This window comes from Polypterus senegalus, chromosome 4 (genome assembly GCF_016835505.1).
Source record: "Polypterus senegalus isolate Bchr_013 chromosome 4, ASM1683550v1, whole genome shotgun sequence".
Lineage (NCBI taxonomy): Eukaryota > Metazoa > Chordata > Cladistia > Polypteriformes > Polypteridae > Polypterus > Polypterus senegalus.
The window spans coordinates 224,392,464-224,412,761 of NC_053157.1; the positions used below are offsets into that span (position 1 = coordinate 224,392,464).

Consider the following 20,298-nt stretch of genomic DNA (forward strand, 5'->3'; position numbering starts at 1 on the left):
TCGGTATTTGCACAATCGCTACACGAGGTGCCGCAACAATGTCGGGTGAACAGCGAATCAGGACAAGACAACTCTCCTGCTGGCGATTCTTCTTCTGTAAAGCAGTTTTTGACTGACAAAAACATTTCTTTCCTCCCTAGTTTCCCGATTTAGCTCCCTGTGATTTTTACTTGTTCCCGAAAATCAAAAGTGACCTGAAGGGAAGACATTTTTCTTCGATGGATGAAGTGTAGACAGAAACAGCAAGCCTGTTGAAGAGCATCAAGCAAGAAGACTTCCAGCTCTGTTTCAATCAATGGAAGATACGTCTGGAGCGGTGTGGAGATCGGGAGGGGAGAATAGAGAAGGTGACAATGTTTAGAAGGCTGTAAGTCAGCAATAAATATATATATATATATATATATATATATATATATATATATATATATATATATATATATATATATATATATGTGTAAAGGCGCTTATATAGCGCCCGACCCGCACAGATCACGCAGAGGCAACGTGTACAAAACACACAGGTTTTATTTTCTTCAGCCGTGGGCACACGCCTTCCCCGTGTCCCACAGGCCCAACACAGTCCCAAACACAGTCCCAAAAACACAATCTTACAATTTTCCACCACTCCTCCCAGGCAAGCTTCGTCTCCTTCTTCCTCCCAACTCTGGCTCTCCGAGTGGTGGTGGCTGGGCCCTTTTATAGCCCACCCGGAAGCATTCCAGGTGATTAACCACCTGGTCCCGATTGCACCTCCGGGTGGGGCTGAAAGCTCGTCCAGCCGGGCTGTGGGAAGCAGGCAGCTCCCCCTAGCGGCCACGCCGGGCCCCAACCAAGCTGTGGAGGACTCCATCTCCCATGGAGCCCTGCGGGTGGTTGGGGAATCACCGACGGCCAGGGAGGCTGCCACCAAGCGTCCCGGGGGAGGTATTGGACTTCCCATGGCGGCTCCCCCGGAACATAAGCAACAGAGGCGTCCCTACCGGGCATGGGACCCGGCTGTCCTTCACAGTTCCCTCCCTCAGATGAGGCTTGTGGGGATCATCGCCTGCCCCGCGAGGGCCGGTCCTCTCCAGGACAGGGAGTCGGCATCCTTGGCTCCACGGCTGCGCCCTGTAAAAACATAATGAACAGGTCTGGGGTGGCTGCCCGACGCCCCTGCCACTCGGACGTCCTCCTTGGACAAACCCTCCAGACATGACCAGCGTGACCACAAGAAAAGCACAACCACCCCTCCAGCTCGACCCTTGCGGGAGCGGAAGCAGGCAGGAAACTCCTGCCCCCTCGCCCACTCCGGGGAGGGCTGGTGACGTGTTCGCCCCTCCGCAGCGTAGCCCTCCTGCAGTGCCACACTAGCGGGCTTACGCTGCACCTTGTCAGGAGTCCCCACCTCTTTGTCCGGGTCCTCCTCTTCTTCTGGGGTGCACGGACGGTCTGGGTCCCCTTATGGGAAGAAGAGAGACCCTGTGCCGCCTGCACCCCTTTAGACGACCGCGAGACCGGTGCAGGCAGAGGGGACGGGGTTGTTTGGCAGCCAACATCCACCAGCTGCCTCTCCACACGTTCCTCTGCCACAGATCGGTCCACACGGGCGGCGTCTTGTGTGGTGGGCGGGCGACCTGGCAAGCAGCACTGATCATATCCGCAGCCGTTGCGCTCCGCCCCTTTCCTCACGGCCCAGGCTTCACCTACCTGAACCGCTGTGTCCTGCAGGCAGGAGGTTGACGCCCCGTCTCTCCAGCCATTTAACAACGGCCGCCATCGGGGCGCCGATCTTCCAGTCCAAGTCCTCCTTCGTCTCCTGCAGGACCTGAAAAACCTTAACCAAGGACTGCAGAGGAAGGAGAACATGTTTCAACTCCTCTACAGCCCAAGAAAAGTTAATGCGTTCGGTCGGCGCTGGACTTGAAGTCCCCTTGTTTCCTCCCACCGACCGCGAGCCAACAAGACCCTGCGGACCCTCCGCAGGTCCGTTTGGGAGTCCGAGAGGCTCGGGAGAAGGTCCGTCACCCCGCCTGCGAACTGTCCTCGGCGGCGGCTGACACACTCCCCTTTACCTGTTTCGGAGAGGAGCTCCTGCTCCTCTAGCTGAGCCACCGCATCGGGAAACTCCTCCGGGTTCTCCTCCTCCGGCTCACTGGCCGGCCCAAAGGGAAGACACAGCCCAGCCTCGCTCTCCCCGTCGCTCTCTGCGCCGTCACGCCACGAACAGCGGCCATCTGCCCACCAACAGGTGGTTCGTCCCTCGGGGTCCAGGAGGTAGGCTGACGCAAACGCGGAAAACCCTTCCCGTGGCCCTTCCCTCTTGAGCCCGTCACCTACCTCCGGTTGTGACCCGTGGAGCGGCCGGCATGCCGGCGTCTGGAGGCTGGCTTCTGTGTCCGCCCGGCTTTCTTTTTCCCCATGGCGCTGTGCCTGTAGGTGGGGTTTTGCGGCCTCAGTTGCTCTGTGCTGTGCTGTGCTGCGCTGGCTGGCTGGCTTGCTTGCAGCTGCGGCCGCGTTCTCTCAGCGCTGTGCTGCGCGTGTCCGCCGGCAAGTCGTGCAGGCGCGTGCCTCGCGCTTCGGCCTCGGTGGCGCGCTCTCGTCGGGAGCGTGCCCTGCTGCAGTCCAAAGGCCGCTCTCAGCGCTGTACTCACAATAGAGCACGCTCTCTGCCTCGGGAGCGCGCTCGGCACTGCGGTGCGGTGTGCGCTCCTGCGCTGAGCTACGTGCCCCAGGTGTTGTGCCGGGCCGTTACACACAATTTTATGCAGGTCCCGGTCCAAATGGACGGCCCGAATCCTGCCGCTACGCCAGATGTAAAGGCGCTATATAGCGCCCGACCCGGCACAGATCACGCAGAGGCAACGTGTACAAAAACACACAGGTTTTATTTTCTTCAGCCGTGGGCACACGCCTTCCCCGTGTCCCACAGGCCCAACACAGTCCCAAACACAGTCCCAAAAACACAATCTTACAATTTTCCACCACTCCTCCCAGGCAAGCTTCGTCTCCTTCTTCCTCCCAACTCTGGCTCTCCGGTGGTGGTGGCTGGGCCTTTATAGCCCACCGGAAGCATTCCAGGTGATTAACCACCTGGTCCCGATTGCACCTCCGGGTGGGGCTGAAAGCTCGTCCAGCCGGGCTGTGGAAGCAGGCAGCTCCCCTAGCGCCACGCCGGCCCCAACCAAGCTGTGGAGGACTCCATCTCCCATGGAGCCCTGCGGGTGGTTGGGGAATCACCGACGCCAGGAGGCTGCCACCAAGCGTCCCGGGAGGTATTGGACTTCCCATGGCGGCTCCCCCGGAACATAAGCAACAGAGGCGTCCCTACCGGGCATGGGACCCGCTGTCCTTCACAATATATATATTAATATATATATATATATATATATATATATATTTTTTTTACCAATCAAGTTATTTTTGTGTCTCATCTCATATTGTAGAAATAATAATAATAATAATAATAATAGTAATAATAATAATAATAATAATAATAATAGCAGCTCACTACTCAAAATGTGGAGTGCCTGGATCCTTTTGGCTATACAGCAGCAGTTCTTACCTCTGCACCATCCATGAATTGTCAATTGACATTTGATCTTTGGGTTTGTAACTCATTGACAGCAACATGTGAATTGAATAGTTATTTTTTTATTTTGGTTATATTCTTGAATAAAATCGTACGTGTTTGTTTTATTTTTGGACTAAAGTCTTCATACATTATACACTTCACATTATTATTACTGGCGCCACGGTGGCGCAGTGGTAGCGCTGCTGCCTCGCAGTTAGGAGATCTGGGTTCGCTTCCCGGGACCTCCCTGCGTGGAGTTTGCATGTTCTCCCCGCATCCGCGTGGGTTTCTTCCGGCGCTCCGGTTTCCTCCCACAGTCCAAAGACATGCAGGTTAGGTGGATTGGCGATTCTAAATTGGCCCTGGTGTGTTTGTGTGTGTCCTGCGGTGGGTTGGCACCCTGCCCGGGATTGTTTCCTGCCCTGTGTTGGCTGGGTTTGGCTCCAGCAGACCCCTGTGTTCGGATTCAGCGGGTTAGAAAATGGATGGATGGATTATTATTACTATAACAAGGAAAACGTTTCTGTTTCAGGTTTGTGTTCAGTATTTCTTGCCTCGCATTTCATGTTATCATACCTTACATAGATCTTTGTAGGCACGTAACACACGTGAAATGTACGTATTCCAAATAAGGAGATATTATTTACCATACACAACTCCAGGCACCGCACACCACGATAAACACACTTGAACACTGAGGATTTTACAACTGATGTCAGCTCCAATTTGGGAGGGAGATGAGACAGCAGGCTGCTTGTGCTGATCGACACATTTACAAAACAAAAGACGCTGATGAGGAATTTGAGATGTCCCAATATTACAAGATTATTTGTAGGCTTTAAGGATTCTAATGTTAATAATGACATCTATTAATTTTGCTGTTATAAACATTAAGCTTATTACTTGGATTTGCCCAATTCACCTTCTTATACAATGGGATAACATTTGCTAGCCTCCAGTCCTTACAAATTTTTCCAGTGTGCTGACATTTACATTTCCGGCGCCGCATCCAAGTGGCAGCCTTTCCAGCAGCTCCGTATATGACTTTATCTTTTACCTTTTTATCTCTATTTTTCTCTACTTCACTGATCACTTCTACCACTTTCTTTTATGTGAAATTGCTCCCTGGACACTTTTTACTATTTTACTATTTGACATGGATTTTTACACTCCGAGAATCTCCTATTCAAGTAGTCAGCATAAAGCACTGAGAAGAAATGCTTATGCCGGTGGGGTTCCTTATTTACCTGACGAGGTAAGAAGACGATATCGGGCAGCCGAGCGGCAAAGATAAAAAATAAGATTAAATCGAGACAACTTGAGAGAAAATGGCGTTATAAACCGTCGGTGCCTTCTGTGATCCTAGGAAATGTAAACTCACTACCAAATAAGATCGACGAACTGGCTGTGCTGGTGAAAAATGTCAGAACCTACAGAGAATGCAGCTTGCTGTGTTTTAGTGAAACATGGCTAACTACCATCCCAGATGCTAACGTGGAGCTACCCGGGTTTAGCACAGTTAGAGCGGACAGAGACGCAAGTACCTGCGGAAAGAAGAAAGGAGGAGGACTCGCTCTCTATGTCAATACAAAGTGGTGCAACTCAGGACATGTAAACGTTAAAATCTCCACTTGCTGCAGGGACATCGAACTGTTGGCCGTAAGTCTGCCCCTATTACTTGCCCAGAGAGTTTGGACACGTGATTGCTGTTATTGTTTACATCCCCTCAAGCGACGCGAGATGGCGAGTGACATCATCCATTCCGCAGTTGCTAAGTTACAAACGCAGCACCCTGAGGCACTTGTGCTAATCGCTGGAGACTTTAACCATGTAACGCTGGACAAAACATTACCTGCCTTCTCCCAGTATGTGGATTGTAACACTCGGGGAAACAGGACTATCGACCTACTGTATGCAAGCGTTAAAGACGCATACAGCCACCCCCGCTGCCTGCGCTTGGGAAAGCAGATCATAACCTGGTTCTGCTTCAGCCTCAATACAAACCAAGAGTGAGGGCGCTCCCTACACCCACACGCTCATTCAGGAAGTGGTCCCCTGAGGCAGAGCAAGCTCTGAGAGACTGCTTTGGAACTACAGACTGGGATATATTGCTTGGGTCACATAGTGAGAACATTGAAGAGGCTGTTGAATGCACAACTGATTACATCAACTTCTGTATGGACATTGTAGTTCCAGTAAGAACAGTATGCTGCTATGCTAACAACAAGCCATGGATTACAAGTGACATCAAGGGCCTTTTGAACCAGAAGAAAAGGGCTTTTAAAGGTGGTGATAAGCATGAGCTCAAGTGCTGCAGAAGGAACTCCGAGTCCAGCTCAGGGCGAAAGAGCAGTACAGGAGAAAGCTGGAGCAGAAGTTGCAGAACAACAGCATGAAGGAAGTGTGGGATGGGATGAAGATTATCACTGGCTGCAGCTCAAGCGGGTGCCGCCATCGAGACAGACGTGGAGAGAGCAAACCAAATGAACAACTTCTTTAATAGGTTTGATCACAGTAACCCACTCTCACCTCGAGTACTGCATCCTCCAACCATCCTTCTGCTGATACCAGCATAGGTGAGACATCCCCACCCACAATTACAGCAGCCCAGGTGAGCAGAGAGCTGAAAAGACTTTGTGCCAGCAAAGCAGCGGGTCCAGATGGTGTATCGCCACGATTGCTGAAGGCCTGTGCGTTGGAACTGGGGAGTCCTCTACAGCGCATCTTCAACCTGAGCCTGGAACAGGGAGAGTTCCAAGGCTTTGGAAAACATCTTGTATCACTCCTGTCCCAAAGGTATCACGTCCTAGTGAGCTGAATGACTTCCGGCCTGTTGCTCTGACGTCACATCTGATGAAGACCATGGAGGCTGCTGCTTCACCACCTGAGGCCACAGGTCCGCCACCCTCGACCCTCTGCAGTTGCATACCAGGAGAAGGTGGGAGCGGAGGATGCCATCATCTATATGCTTCACGATCCCTCTCCCACCTGGACAGAGGCAGTGGTGCTGTAAGAATTATGTTTTGGACTTCTCTAGCGCCTTCAACACCATCCAACCTCTGCTCCTTAGAGACAAGCTGACTGAGATGGGAGTAGACTCACACCTGGTGGCATGGATTGTGGACTATCTTACAGACAGACCTCAATATGTGCGTCTTGGGAACTGCAGGTCTGACATTGTGTGCAGCAATACAGGGGCGCCGCAGGGGACTGTACTTTCTCCGGTCCTGTTCAATCTATATACATCAGACTTCCAATATGACTCGAGTCCTGCCACGTGCAAAAGTTCGCTGATGACACTGCTATTGTGGGCTGCATCAGGAGTGGGCAGGAGGAGGAGTACAGAAAGTTAATCAAAGACTTTGTTAAATGGTGCGACTCAAACCACTTACACCTTAACACCAGCAAGACCAAGGAGCTGGTGGTGGATTTTAGGAGGCCCAGGCCCCTCATGGACCCTGTGATCATCAGAGGTGACTGTGTGCAGAGGGTGCAGACCTTTAAATATCTGGGAGTGCAGCTGGATGACAAATTGGACTGGACTGCCAATACTGATGCTCTATGTAAGGTCAGAGCAGACTATACTTTCTGAGAAGGTTGGCATCCTTCAACATCTGCAGTAAGATGCTGCAGATGTTCTACCAGACGGTTGTGGCGAGTGCCCTCTTCTACGCGGTGGTGTGCTGGGGTGGCAGCATAAAGATGAAAGACGCCTCACGCCTGGACAAACTTGTTAAGAAGGCAGGCTCTATTGTAGGATTAAAGTTGGACAGTTTAACATCTGTGGCAGAGCGACGGGCACTAAGCAAACTCCTGTCAATCATGAAGAATCCACTGCATCCACTTAACAGTGTCATCTCCAGGCAGAGGAGTAGCTTCAGTGACAGACTTTTGTCACTGTCCTGCTCCACTGACAGACTGAGGAGATCGTTCCTCCCCCACACTATGCGACTCTTCAATTCCACCCGGGGGAGTAAATGCTAACATTAATTTTATTTTAATTTTTTCATTTTATTACTATTTAATTTAATATTGTTTCTTTGTATCAGTATACTGCTGCTGGATTATGTGAATTTCCCCTTGGGATTAATAAAGTATCTATCTATCTATCTATCTATCTATCTATCTATCTATCTATCTATCTATCTATCTATCTATCTATCTATCTATCTATCTATCTATCTATCATTTTCACAAAATTTGTGTCAAGGGTATGTTTTTGCTCTCACCAACCTCCTTAAACACTCCATAAAACCTTTAATCCAAGCAATTTCCAAATCACTCCTTGGTAGTCCCTGTTACCTTTGATGGGTTTATCGTTTTCTTCAAGGGTGAACATTCTCAGAAAAATGCATGTTTTTTAATTTCACTTTACTATTCCTGATGCACTTCACCTCCTCCTTGACTGTCCTTTTATTACTAAAATACTGAAAGAATCTCTTTGGGTCGCCTCTCACCTTTCCTTCCTAATACTCTTTTGAACTGTTGCTCTCATACGCCCCATGGTTAGCACTATAGTTACTAGTCTTATTGGTCTCATTTTGCCTTTGTATGATCCATCTCCTTATTTATTCACCTTGAAAATGTCTATACTTTCTAAATGCTTGTAACTGTTATGTCTTAGCACTATTCAGATTAACAACAGGTGTCATATTCCTTTATTTAATATTCCATGAGCAATAATTGAACATCCTACAACACAAAAAGAAACCCTGTAGCTTCCAGGCTATTGGTCTTCCCTGGATCACCCTATTGTCTGATCTGAACTGATATGATCCCCTGCAATTTCCTCTTTTATATCCTCTCCTTTGACCTTTCACCCTTCACAAAACAACTTCACTTAAACTAAACTTTTCTTTAAATAGTTAAAACAAACACAGATAAGTAAAAGAGACATTTCTATAATTATTATATTTAACATTGTCAAAATATTTAAATATATATACATTAGTTATTTTTCCCTATACATATCACTCCTCCCCCTAAATCAGTAACTCTGTTTTCCTAAAAATACTGAGCCTATTTAAAACTTCAGCCTCTCAGGGGGACGTATCTTTCTTTTTGGTCTTCATTTTACTGCTACTTCTGGTCCAGCACTTTCTTCATCTCTCATTGTTCTGGCGCCTTACTTTAACTACTTGGACCATCTGAACTTTTTTCTTAGTGTGAATCAGAAATTGCTCATCTTCATCCTTTGTCTAGTCCCGTTAGGCATCACCACAGTGGATCATATTTTTTCATATCTTCCTGTCCTTGTCCTCTTGCTCTGTCACACCCACCACCGGCATGTCCTCCCTCAACACAGGCCTTCCTCTTTTCCTCTTCTTTTGCAGCTCTATTGTTAGCATCATTCTCCCAATATACTCAGCATCTCTCCTTTGCACATGGCCAAACCATCGCAATCTCACCTCTCTGATTTTGTCTCCCAACTGTCCAATTTGAGCTGACCCTCTAATGTCCTCATTTCTAATCCTGTCCATCCTCATCACACCCAATACAAATCTTAGCATCTTTAACCCTGCCACCTCCAGATCTGTCTCCTGCTTTCTGGTCAGTGCCACCATCTCCAATCCATATAAAACAGCTGGTCTCACTACCGTCCTGTAGACCTTCTTCACTCTTGCTGATACCCGTCTGTCACAAATCACTTCTCTTTCACAATCCCTGTTACTCTGTACTGTTGATTCCAAGTATTTAAACTCATCCACCTTCGCCTACTCTATTCCCCTCATCCTCACCATTTCACTGACCTCCCTCTCATTCATACACATGTATTCTGTCTTGGTGGTCCTACTGACCTTCATTCCTCTCCTCTCTAAAGCATATCTCAACCTCTCCAGGGTCTCCTCAACCTGCTCCCTACTCTTGATACAGATCACAGTGTCATCAGCAAATATCATAGTCCACGGGGACTCCTGTCTAATCTCGTCTGTCAACCTGTCCATCACCATTGCAAATAAGAAAGGGCTCAGAGCCAATCCCTGATGTAATCTCACTTTCGTCACTCCTACCTCAGTCCTCACCACAGTCACATTTCCCTCGTACATATCCTGTACAACTCTTACGTACTTCTCTGACACTCCCGACTTCCTCATACAATACCACAGCTCCTCTCAAGGCACCCAGTCATATGCTTTCTCCAGGTCCACAAAGACGCAATGCAACTCCTTCTGACCTTCTCTATACTTCTCCATAAACATCCTCAGAGCAAACAACACATCTGTGGTGGTCTTTCTTGGCATGAAACCATACTGCTGCTCATTAATCCTCACCTCACTTCTTAACCTAGCTTCCACTGCTCTTTCCCATAACGTCTTACTGTGGCTCATCAGTTTTATTCCCCTGTAGTTACTGCAGTCCTGCACATCCCCCTTATTCTTAAATATCTGCACCAGTACACTTCTTCTCCACTCCTCATCATCCTCTCACTTTCCAAGATTTCGTTAAACAATCTGGTTAAAAACTCCACTGCCATCTGTCCTAAACGCCGCCATGCTTCCACAGTTATGTCATCTGGACCAACGGCTTTTCCATTTTTCATCCTCCTGTCCTTACTTCCTCCTTGCTAATCTCTTGCACTTCATGATTCACTATCTCCACATCATCCAACCTCTTCTCTCTCTCGTTCTCTTCATTCATCAGCCTCTCAAAGTACTCTTTCCATCTGCTTAACACACTCTCCTCGCTTGTGAGTAGGTTTCCATCTTTATCTATTATTACCATAACCTGCTGCACATCTTCCCCAGCTCGGTCCCTCTGTTAAGCCCAACGGTCCTTTTCTCACTCCTTAATGTCCAGCCTCTCATACAACTCATCATACGCCTTTTCTTTGGCATTTGCCACCTCTCTCTTTACCTTGCACCTTATCTCCTTGTACTCTTGTCTACTTTCTGCATCTCTCTGACTATCCCACTTCTTCTTGCCGTCCTCTTCCTCTGTATGCTCCCCTGTATTTCCTTATTCCACCAACAGGTTTCCTTTTCCTCCTTCCTCTTCCCAGATGTCACTCCCTTCTTGCTGTCACCCTTCCTACTTCTGCTGTAGTTTCCCAGCTGTCTGGTAATTCTTCACTAACACCCAGTGACTGTCTCACCATCTCACTAAACTAAACCTTGCAGTCTTCCTTTTTCAACTTCCACCATTTGATCCTTAGCTCTGCCCTCACTCTCTTCCTCTTCTTGATCTCCAATGTCATCCTACAGACCACCATCCTATGTTGCTTAACTACACTTTCCTCTGCCATCACTTTACAGTCTTCAATCTCCTTCAGATTGACTCTTCTGCATAAGATGTAATCTACCTGTGTGCATCTTCCTCCACTCTTGTATGTCATCCTGTGTTCCTCCCTCTTCTTAAAATACGTATTCACCACAGCCATGTCCATCCTTTTGACAAAATCCACTATCCTCTGACCTTCTTCATTCCTCTCCCTGACACCATACCTACCCATCACCTCCTTGTCTCCTGTGTTCCCTTCACCAACATGTCCATTGAAATCCACTCCAATCAGCACTCTCTGTTCATCACTTCATCCAACTCACTCCAGAAATTCCAGTCTTTTCACCCAGTAGTTTGACTAATGGGTTGTAATCAGTACACACATTAAATTTTTGCCCATACAAACATTCATTAAATTTCGTCACCCCAAAAATAATATTCAAAGTCTCTTTTCAATTTGAGAATAATTAAATTCTGCTTTGGATAAAGTGTGTGACACATAAGCAGTAGGTCTTTCCTGACCATCTGGAAAGTGATGTGAAAGGACCGACTGCTCCTACTCCTTAATGGGAAGCATCACTTGCCACTGTGAGGGATACCATTGGGTCATAATGGCATAATACAGGTGTAGAAACTTAGGAATTGTTTGTGTCCTTAAAGGCTTACTGTCACTTCTTTGTCCAATCCCATTTCTTATCTTTTTAGTTCCGTCACTTGGTTAATTTCGCTAGACTTGTATGGAAGAAGCTTGCCACAGTAACTTAACGTGCTTGGTGTGACCTAAACTCTGCTACATTTTTAGGAACTGGTGCTCTTTCCACTGCATTGGATTTCGTCTTTTGAGTATGCAGCCCTTCAGATTCAATCACGTGGCACAAGTAGCACACCTGCTTCTGAAAAAAAGGACATATTTCTTTATTCACCCACAGACCGTACTGCTGTACCCTTCTCAAAACTCTCTCTACATTTAGTAAGTGCTCCTGTGTGTCCTCTCCAGGGATTCAATTGTCATCTAAAAACACACAGTACCATCAAGACCTGATCCATAGTGCACTGAAAGACGGAGGCGCACTGACTATACCATATGGCGGTGGTTCCTAAAATCCATCTTGGGGACCCCCTGTGTGTGGTGGGAGCTCAATGTGTTGTATATCAGCGCCTGCTCCCACCTTACTGTACTCGTACATCTCAAAGGTCTCTGCAGACTCGTTGAATGCCAGTCCTGTCTCGCTGCTTTACAGGGCGATTTCAATGTTTATTATCAACTGGTGTCGGCTTCCTTTCATTCAATAAAACATGAACAATAATTGAATATTTCACTAAGAAAATAAACCCCATAGCTCCTGGCCGATCTAATCTCTCAACTGAGACCTTCCACCTGTGTCCTTGACCCAATACCAACAAGCTTTTTCACGGAAGTATCTGACGTGTTAACTGATAGTGTGCTTGACATATTAAACTCATTATTAGATATGGGGGTCTTCCCAGACTGACTTAAGACTGCTGTAGTTAAACCCCTAATCAAGAAACATAATCTCAACTCCTCTGTTTTTGACAATTTCAGACCCATTTCTAACCTGCCTTTCTTAAGTAAAATCCTAGAAAAGGCAGTCATTACGCAGCTCACTGATCACCTGATTAAATTTGCTATTCTTAATAAGTTTCAGTCGGGTTTCAGAACAAATTACAGCACAAAAACTGCACTCATTAAAGTAGTAAATGACTTGCAGGTAAATGCAGACAGAGGCCATTTATCTGTTCTCATCCTCTTAGATCTGAGTGCTGCATTTGATACCATTGATCACAATATTCTTAGAAATCGCCTTAGTCAGTGGGTGGGCCTGTCTGGCAGGGTCTTCAATTGGTTTGAGTCTTATTTGACAGGTAGAAAATTCTTTGTTAGTTGTGGTAATTATACTTTGAAGACCTCTGATATTCTATATGGTGGTCCAAAAGGGTCTCTCCTGGAACTGCTGCTCCTTTTCATCTCCATGCTTCCATAAGGTCAGATTATCTTGGGGCATAACATGAGCCACCACAGCTATGCTGATGACACACAACTGTGTGTGAACTGTTTGATGATTGCATATAGCGATGAACTGACCTCATAAAAGGTCATAAAATGAATAATTCCAAATATCATATATACCTACGCCTGTGTTTTTTTTTTTTTTTACATCATAAGCCATAAGGTGACTACTAATTCTGCCTGAGCAGGAACACTCAATAAAACTGAATAACAAAAAAAATCAAGTCACGGTGAGATACGAAGAAGGCAGATTCTCCAACGTTTGTGTGCCAGCTTTTATCCCTCCAGATCAAAGAATGTCCAGTTCCATTGTCTCAAAACACCACTCACATCTACAGTTATTCCCAGTTTCTATATACCACTTGTTAAAATACTTGTATTATTTGCCACTGTAACAAACAGTTGTATGGCAATCCAAATGACTTTACTGTTAATAGCATAAACTCAACAAAGCAGATTTTCAGAGGCTTGCATGATGAAATTGCAGAATTTCTTACTATACTTGAGTTTGGAACATCTAGATTAAGCTTTCTTACTGATAGGATGTGGTAGCTATTATTTTCCACTTTAGATGAGCTCTTAATTCCCATTTCTAAGCTTTAGTTTTTTTTTATTTCATAATTATGGTCATTAATGACTAGATTAAACTGCTTCACTTGTATTTGATAGAATTTCTGGCAAATTTGCACCAAATGACAGTTCAGCCTAACACCATGGCACGGCATAATTGGCTTTAGAAATAGTAGAATAAATATCTAGGAAAAAAGTAACAGAGGTAATCCTTTGGCCTGGTGCCATAGCCCCCACCATGAGACTGAGCACTGTGTAGACTCATTGCATCAGATCTCCAGTAGGTGAGAACAGACTAAGGAACCATCACACACTGTGTCCCCTCAGACTACCAAAACACAAATATACAGAAATGTAAAATAATTAACAGCTCTAAAAAAAAGCAAATGCAAAAATAGAATAGTCTATATTATGGATGTTAGAAAAGGAAAAATGCAAAAACTAGAACAAACATACTACCTGAGGCTTCATTTTTATCTTTGCTGACCATCCATCCTATGACTGCCTTATGATAAAAGCTGCTACTCAATAGACACAAACGTGAGTAGCTAAAGGCAGCATTGGAAAAGACTGGGGGCAGAGTGTCAATTCACAAATTACAAGTACAGAGCAGAACTCAACAGCATTGAACAGATCTACAATCCTGGGTTCAGATTATGTGCCCAATAATTGTGTGCCATTTGCCCCATGACTTTGCTTGTTTTGTTTCAGGTGCACAAGTTTTCCTTCCAACTCCCTAATAACATTATCTCTCAGTTTGCATCGGGTGTGAGTGTGTGTGGGTCTTGTAGCATATTAGTGTCCCATCCAGGTTTGTGTCCTGCCTTGCATCCAGTGCTAATGGGATAGACCCCAGCTCCCACATGACTCTGAAGTGGATTAAGCAGGTGAGAGAATGGTGGCTTATTTATCGATTTAGAGTACTGTAGATGGTATATTTTAACTCAATAAATCTTTGCAATGGAACGACCTGGCAAAACAAAAATCAATGAAAAACAAAACATTTTCTTTTCGTATCCTTTAATTTGTGGCAACAGTTCAGAATGTTTCAAAAGTGGCTCACCTTTGGCTAGGAGACTGACCAGAATTGGTAGCGGTCAACAAGAGCTTATTTCGAAAATGCAAAATAGTATTTGTATTTTTGGCTATGGATCTTGATGAAGAAGCTGTGGCGTCACAATATTTTGGTTTGGTTTAAACTTTGATAATAACTTTATACTTGGCTAAATCTTTACATTATAAATTTATGATTTTTGTGTCAGTGAATGGATATATTTGTCTCCATGGTTATGTATTTTTGTGTTTTCTGAAGTCTGATGCCTTTTGCTAATAGATGTTAATAAAATAAAAGGTCTCATTGTACAAGTATACCAATCTGTCCTCCTGTCATTAATCCCCATTAATAACACATCTGGTGATGTCACCACTGTCCACTTTGATTAAATTTCCCATTTTTTTCTCTACAGGCTCTGGACATAAAAACTTTATATTACGCTGTAGACTCGATGCACTCCTCACTCTCATAATGCTTGGCCTTGCAACTGCAGTGGTCTATCGGTTTGTAATAAGTAAGTATAAAGATTTTATATGATCCTCCTAGGGTCAGTACTTCTTGTTCTGACAGCACTTTAAAGTTCTCATTATTAATTCACTAATGATTGAAGAGGCGTGTGAGCCTCAAAGATCCTTCCTGCTTGTTTTGTGGCGTTCCTGATAGAATTATTTATGGCTCATGGAGAACAGACAGGCATAAACTGTTCACAGTACCTCTCATGTTGGTTCTAAATAAAGAGAATAAATAAATAAGTCTAAATTAATCTTGCTGGGAACAAAAAATATGCTGTCGGACTAGGTGCCTCATGTATAAGGCCGTGCGTACGCACAGAAATGTTGCGTAAGAACTTTTCCACGTTCAAATCGCGATGTATAAAACCTACACTTGGCGTAAATCCACGCACTTTTCCACGGTACCTCATGCCTTGTCGTACGCAAGTTCTCCGCTCGGTTTTGCAGACTGGCGGCACCCAGCGTCAAAGCAGTGCTACTGTTCCTGTGTGGTTACACCTTATTTTCCTGACGCGGCTTTATAAATACACCGAAACTAACCGCATATTGTTTATTAGTATAATGCATCTGATTGTAATTAACTTGTAACAATATAATGGTAGAGGGAACAGCCATAGTATTCCAAATACCATAACTGCTTAAGCGTTGTTACTCTCACTTCTTCTTCTTCTTCTTTCAGCTCCTCTTGTTAGGAGTTGCACAGCGGATCATTTTTTTCAATATTTCTCTCACTGCACCACTCAGAGTATTTATATCACTGTATCTGAGTGTGAATCACAGCAGCAGCTGATCGGAAAGGGAATTATCGGTATACAGCTTCAAGGACACGCTGTCTCAGCCACTGCAAAATGTTTTAAAGCCTTTCCTGTACGGACCTCGTGGTTCAGAAACAGAAACGATATCATTTATAAGGTGAAATTCAGCAAAATATGTTTATTAAATTATACAGATAAAACTTTAACTTCATTTAAATAATCTATATTCTTCACTGGGAGTGTCGTTAAGGATAGAATAATTAAACATGTACTACGAAGACATTTCAATGTTCTTTAAACGTTTTGAAGAATCAGTGCTAAGCTTACAGATGGCTTAATGTCTATTACAGAGCTGATTGTATGGCGATCGATTACTTGGAGAAAAAAAAAGCACTGACTGCAGTGACGGCTACGCCAATATATATTGAATATAAAACAGAAAGAGAAAATAACAACACAGCTAAAAACACAGTGACAGACTTCGGCAAAAGTTAAATGCTTGTGTCATGAGCACGAGGCGGCTATGCAGCCATCCACTGTGCATAAGCTACCTTACTGACGGGCGGGCGAAGGAGCCACCGATTCTTCCTCTGCCCAGTGCCACCACAAGCCTAGAGCCCCCTGATTGTACTGCTGCAATAAATTATTTCATCGAAGTGAAACACAGGTTTAATAACGTGCTTTAACTCCTATCATCATGAAAATGATATCACGTATACATCTCAGTATTTTAGTTATTCAGAGAGAATGTAATTGATTCTGTGTCCAGTTGGAGGAAGAGAGCCGGTTTAAAAAGCAAGTAGTGATTCACACACATAGAGCACTTACGAGTAGAAGATCAAATACAAAACAAAGCATTTAACGTGCTACTTTAATTACGATATGATTTGAGAAACTGGTTAATTAAACGATTTTAAGATGAAGTTTATGATGTTCTACTTTAATGACAAAATAAACTACGTGATTAAAGTGAAAATGTCGAGATTGAAGTTGACATTTCGTGCTTTTTCCTCACTGTGTGCCTTTCTTCTCTGTACCCTAATAAGCTTTCATATGACACTCAGACAGTGGGCTTACAACTCGGCTTTTCACTGCGACTTTGATATGTGACTTCTTTTTTATTTCTGGCACTGTGCGATTTGTGAATGTGAGCTTTCAAGTTTCTCCAACACGCTATGTCACTCGATCAACTTCATTTTGTTGATTATACCACTGTTTATTTGCACAAATAGTATGTTTTTACTTTGCCTCCACTTGGTATTCGCTGAAATTCTTATGTTTTCTCCGTGCTTTTCCCATTGTCTTTTCACAGAAGGCTGCACTTAAGGGCGATTTATATTGATTTGCATATTCAAATAGGCGTAATTCTGGGAGGATTTGGGGCATTACATGATGCGCGTGCACGAGCGTTAGTTTTCACGCTGATCAGGATTTATGTAGCGGAAGAACGTGGAAGTTGGAGTACGCACTGATTCCTGCATCTGAATTTTTCTGTGCGTAAGCACATTTCGGCTTTTGTGCTTACGCCATGTTATAGTGCGAGTTCTACGCACGGCGTTATACATGAGGCCCCAGGCCTGTGACACGGAGCTTTCATCTGGACCCCTCACTCACAAGGTAAAGGACGAGAATTGGATGTAATGTAATATACAGTAAGAGACAGTCAGGAGTGGGACAGACATAAACATGCCAGCCCATGCCAACTCTTGAGTAGTCTGCTGTAGCAACACATTAAGGGGTGTTGGGACACCTGTGGGCAAACCATGTATAACTGAATTTAAAAATAAACACAAAACATGATGACCAACATTAAAGGGAGACTTCTTTTCAGATGAGAGTGTGGTTCTGACTATTCAGAAAACAGTGGACTTCCGGCCGTAAAAATCAGTCCAGGCTAACAGTCACCAAGAAGTGACGTTGGTACTGGAAAAGCTATCACTCTTCCAGTCTACAGAGAGGAAAAGAGAATGTCTTATCAAAGTGGTTCTCAACCTGTGGGGCGGGCCCCCCTAGGGGTGCGCGAATTAATGAAAAAGGGGGGTGCGAAGATGTGAAAAAAAGAATATAAGAATCAAAAATATGAAAAAAAATCTATTGAAACCAAAACAAATTAACTTAAACTACATTCTGATACTAGAACAATAAATATAGAGTTAGATAAATGTCGATAAAAATTAAGTAGTTATAATAAAATATGCATCTACATTTCAAAAAAATGTTATGAAAACTCGGGTCGCAAAAATATAAAGGTTGAGAAATGCTACCTTATCACACAGTGTGAACTTCTGGAGCAGCAGAGTGTGATGGTCTGGGCTGGGTCTATGCTCTCTGGTCACTACCAGGAGCCTCTTGGACCCAGAAATGACGATAGTCGTAAACGAATATGATCAGGGAGAATGAGGATGAACAGAGTCGTCAAAGGGTTTGGGCAAAGTGTTCAGTGCTTTTATTCAAAAGACTAAACAAACAAAGTGTTCAAAGTGTGTGTATCCATAAATAAATAATAAAAAAAACCTAAATAATCCATAACATCCAGAGTATCCTGGAGGGTAAAAACCTATTCTAAAATCCAGATAAAAGAGTTGGTCAATTCCAGTAAAGCCATATCGACAGTAATGTCCTCCTCAGCCAGCTCAGTGCGCCCTTCACCACATGTCTCCAGAGCTCACCCCAGTAGGTCTTCCAACTGACGGAGATACCGACAGAAACAACCACCTCTACAGATTCCCATCCCACCTGCCTCGACCAGCATCTTTTGTGACATGAACTGCCAGACCTCTTATATCCCATATGCCAATGCAGTGCTACCAGGAATCTTGGGAGGTTTGTTTGTTGTCCCCGCTCCAACACTGATCAACAGGGACATCCGGAGTGCCATTCACTTTGCTCCCTGGTTGCTCTGCCTCCTGTCTCATGCTCTAATGCTGCTGTTGCTATCTGGTTTACTCCCAACCATGTGTCTGTCCAGCTATACTCCGGTCTGTCTTTTTTATTTTATTCTCATTCAATTGCCTCCTAATTGTCCTTCAATAATTATTTTAGTTTAATGTAATTTATTTTTATTATCACTTTGCCATGCAAGCTTCCTATACAGCCCTGATTGGGTGCAGATGTGGACTTCCACCTGCTCCGAAGTGTGAATGCAGCACCTGACTGACCTGCTTGCATTTACATGTGAAGATGTGATCAGCCAAGCACCCCAATCAACCTTGGAGCAGCATGTGCACGTTCACACATGCACCTGCACCCATTTAGAGCCTGCACACTCCAGGATTCACACTTATTTATTTAAAATCGCTTTTCATCAAAAACTCGTATCACACAGAGAATTACCATCCCCAAGGCCCTTTAAACTGTCCCCTGTGCACACATGTGACACTGAATATACTGAAAAGTAGAGGTGGGAAAAATAATTGATTCATTGACCAATTGTTTTCATGAGGAGAGTGTTTCTGAGTGCCATGTTGATCAAAAATTGATACAGATGTTTAAAAAGTACATTTTTCAATTAAAGAAGAAAACCTTTTAAACTGTGCATGATAAGAACAGTGCATGTAACATAGCCAACAGAATTCCATTATTAAATTATTTCCATCACACCAAAAAAAGTAAATGCACCGCTGTATACTTTGTATAACCAGTTGTTCATTCTATTGCAGTCTGTATTGATACACTTATGCCAACTTCGACTACTACCCCATAAAGGTCTTGCCTGTGTCACAGCTAGGAAAGGATTATCCACAGCACCTTCTTATTTCAAATCTAAAGCATGGGCTTACTTTGAATTTTAAATTATCAACTAAGAACTTGGAAAAAAAAAATCTGGGAATACCATCCTCTAGAAAAAGGGTATTATGGAAAGACCACTAATATACATGCATGTCTCACTTAACACCAATCAGAGATAAGCTGGGACAAAGCCAAATTGCAACAAAATTGACTAGAGAACAAAACATGCATACAATTTTAAGCTTAAAAAGTTCATTGCCTGTTTTATTTTCAAGGATCCCTGTCAGTACATTGTCATAGGAAGTGCTGGTTTCTGCAATGTGACCCATCAAATGAAACCAAAGAACGTGATAACATCAAACAAATTTTTTCTCTGATATTTTCTTACTTAGAATTTACAATCAAACAAAATTTGAAATCAAACAGTTGTTTGGTAATGCTGGCAGAGCTGCTCAGAGATGTGATGCATGATATTCAAGGACTGTACTGTATTATATCTTCAAGGGCTGTACTCAAATGTGGCACTTGGTGCCACAGCCCATCTGCCACGTTATTTTGCCTGCCTATGGTAAAGTCATCCCTGATGGAGGATCGCAGGAATCGTGGGAAAGAGGGGTCCTTTCATCGGATTAGCTGGTCCAGCATTGTTTCAGCTGTGGAATGGCCAAATGGGGGAGGCAGCTTGATGGATGAGGTCTCCAGGACTTTAAACAAATCCAAATCCTATTATGTGAATTTATCTACTATTAAATTCTGCTACATACTTCTAAAATTTTTATTTGTATACTGTATTGAGGATTTGTTCTGTTCTTTGTATTGTATTGTATTGACCCCCTTCTTTTTGACATCCACTGCACGTCTAGCCTACCTGGAAAGGG

General features: G+C 44.3%; 1 protein-coding gene across 1 annotated transcript in view; it reads left to right on the forward strand.

Moving 5' to 3' along the window:
- LOC120528070 (E3 ubiquitin/ISG15 ligase TRIM25-like) overlaps nucleotides 1-20,298 on the forward strand; it is a 97,174-nt gene that overhangs the window by 66,964 nt on the left and 9,912 nt on the right. The window contains exon 10 of the mRNA XM_039752063.1: nucleotides 14,837-14,938. Within this exon, the coding sequence (XP_039607997.1) occupies nucleotides 14,837-14,938 (102 nt within the window). The remainder of the gene's footprint in view (nucleotides 1-14,836; nucleotides 14,939-20,298) is intronic.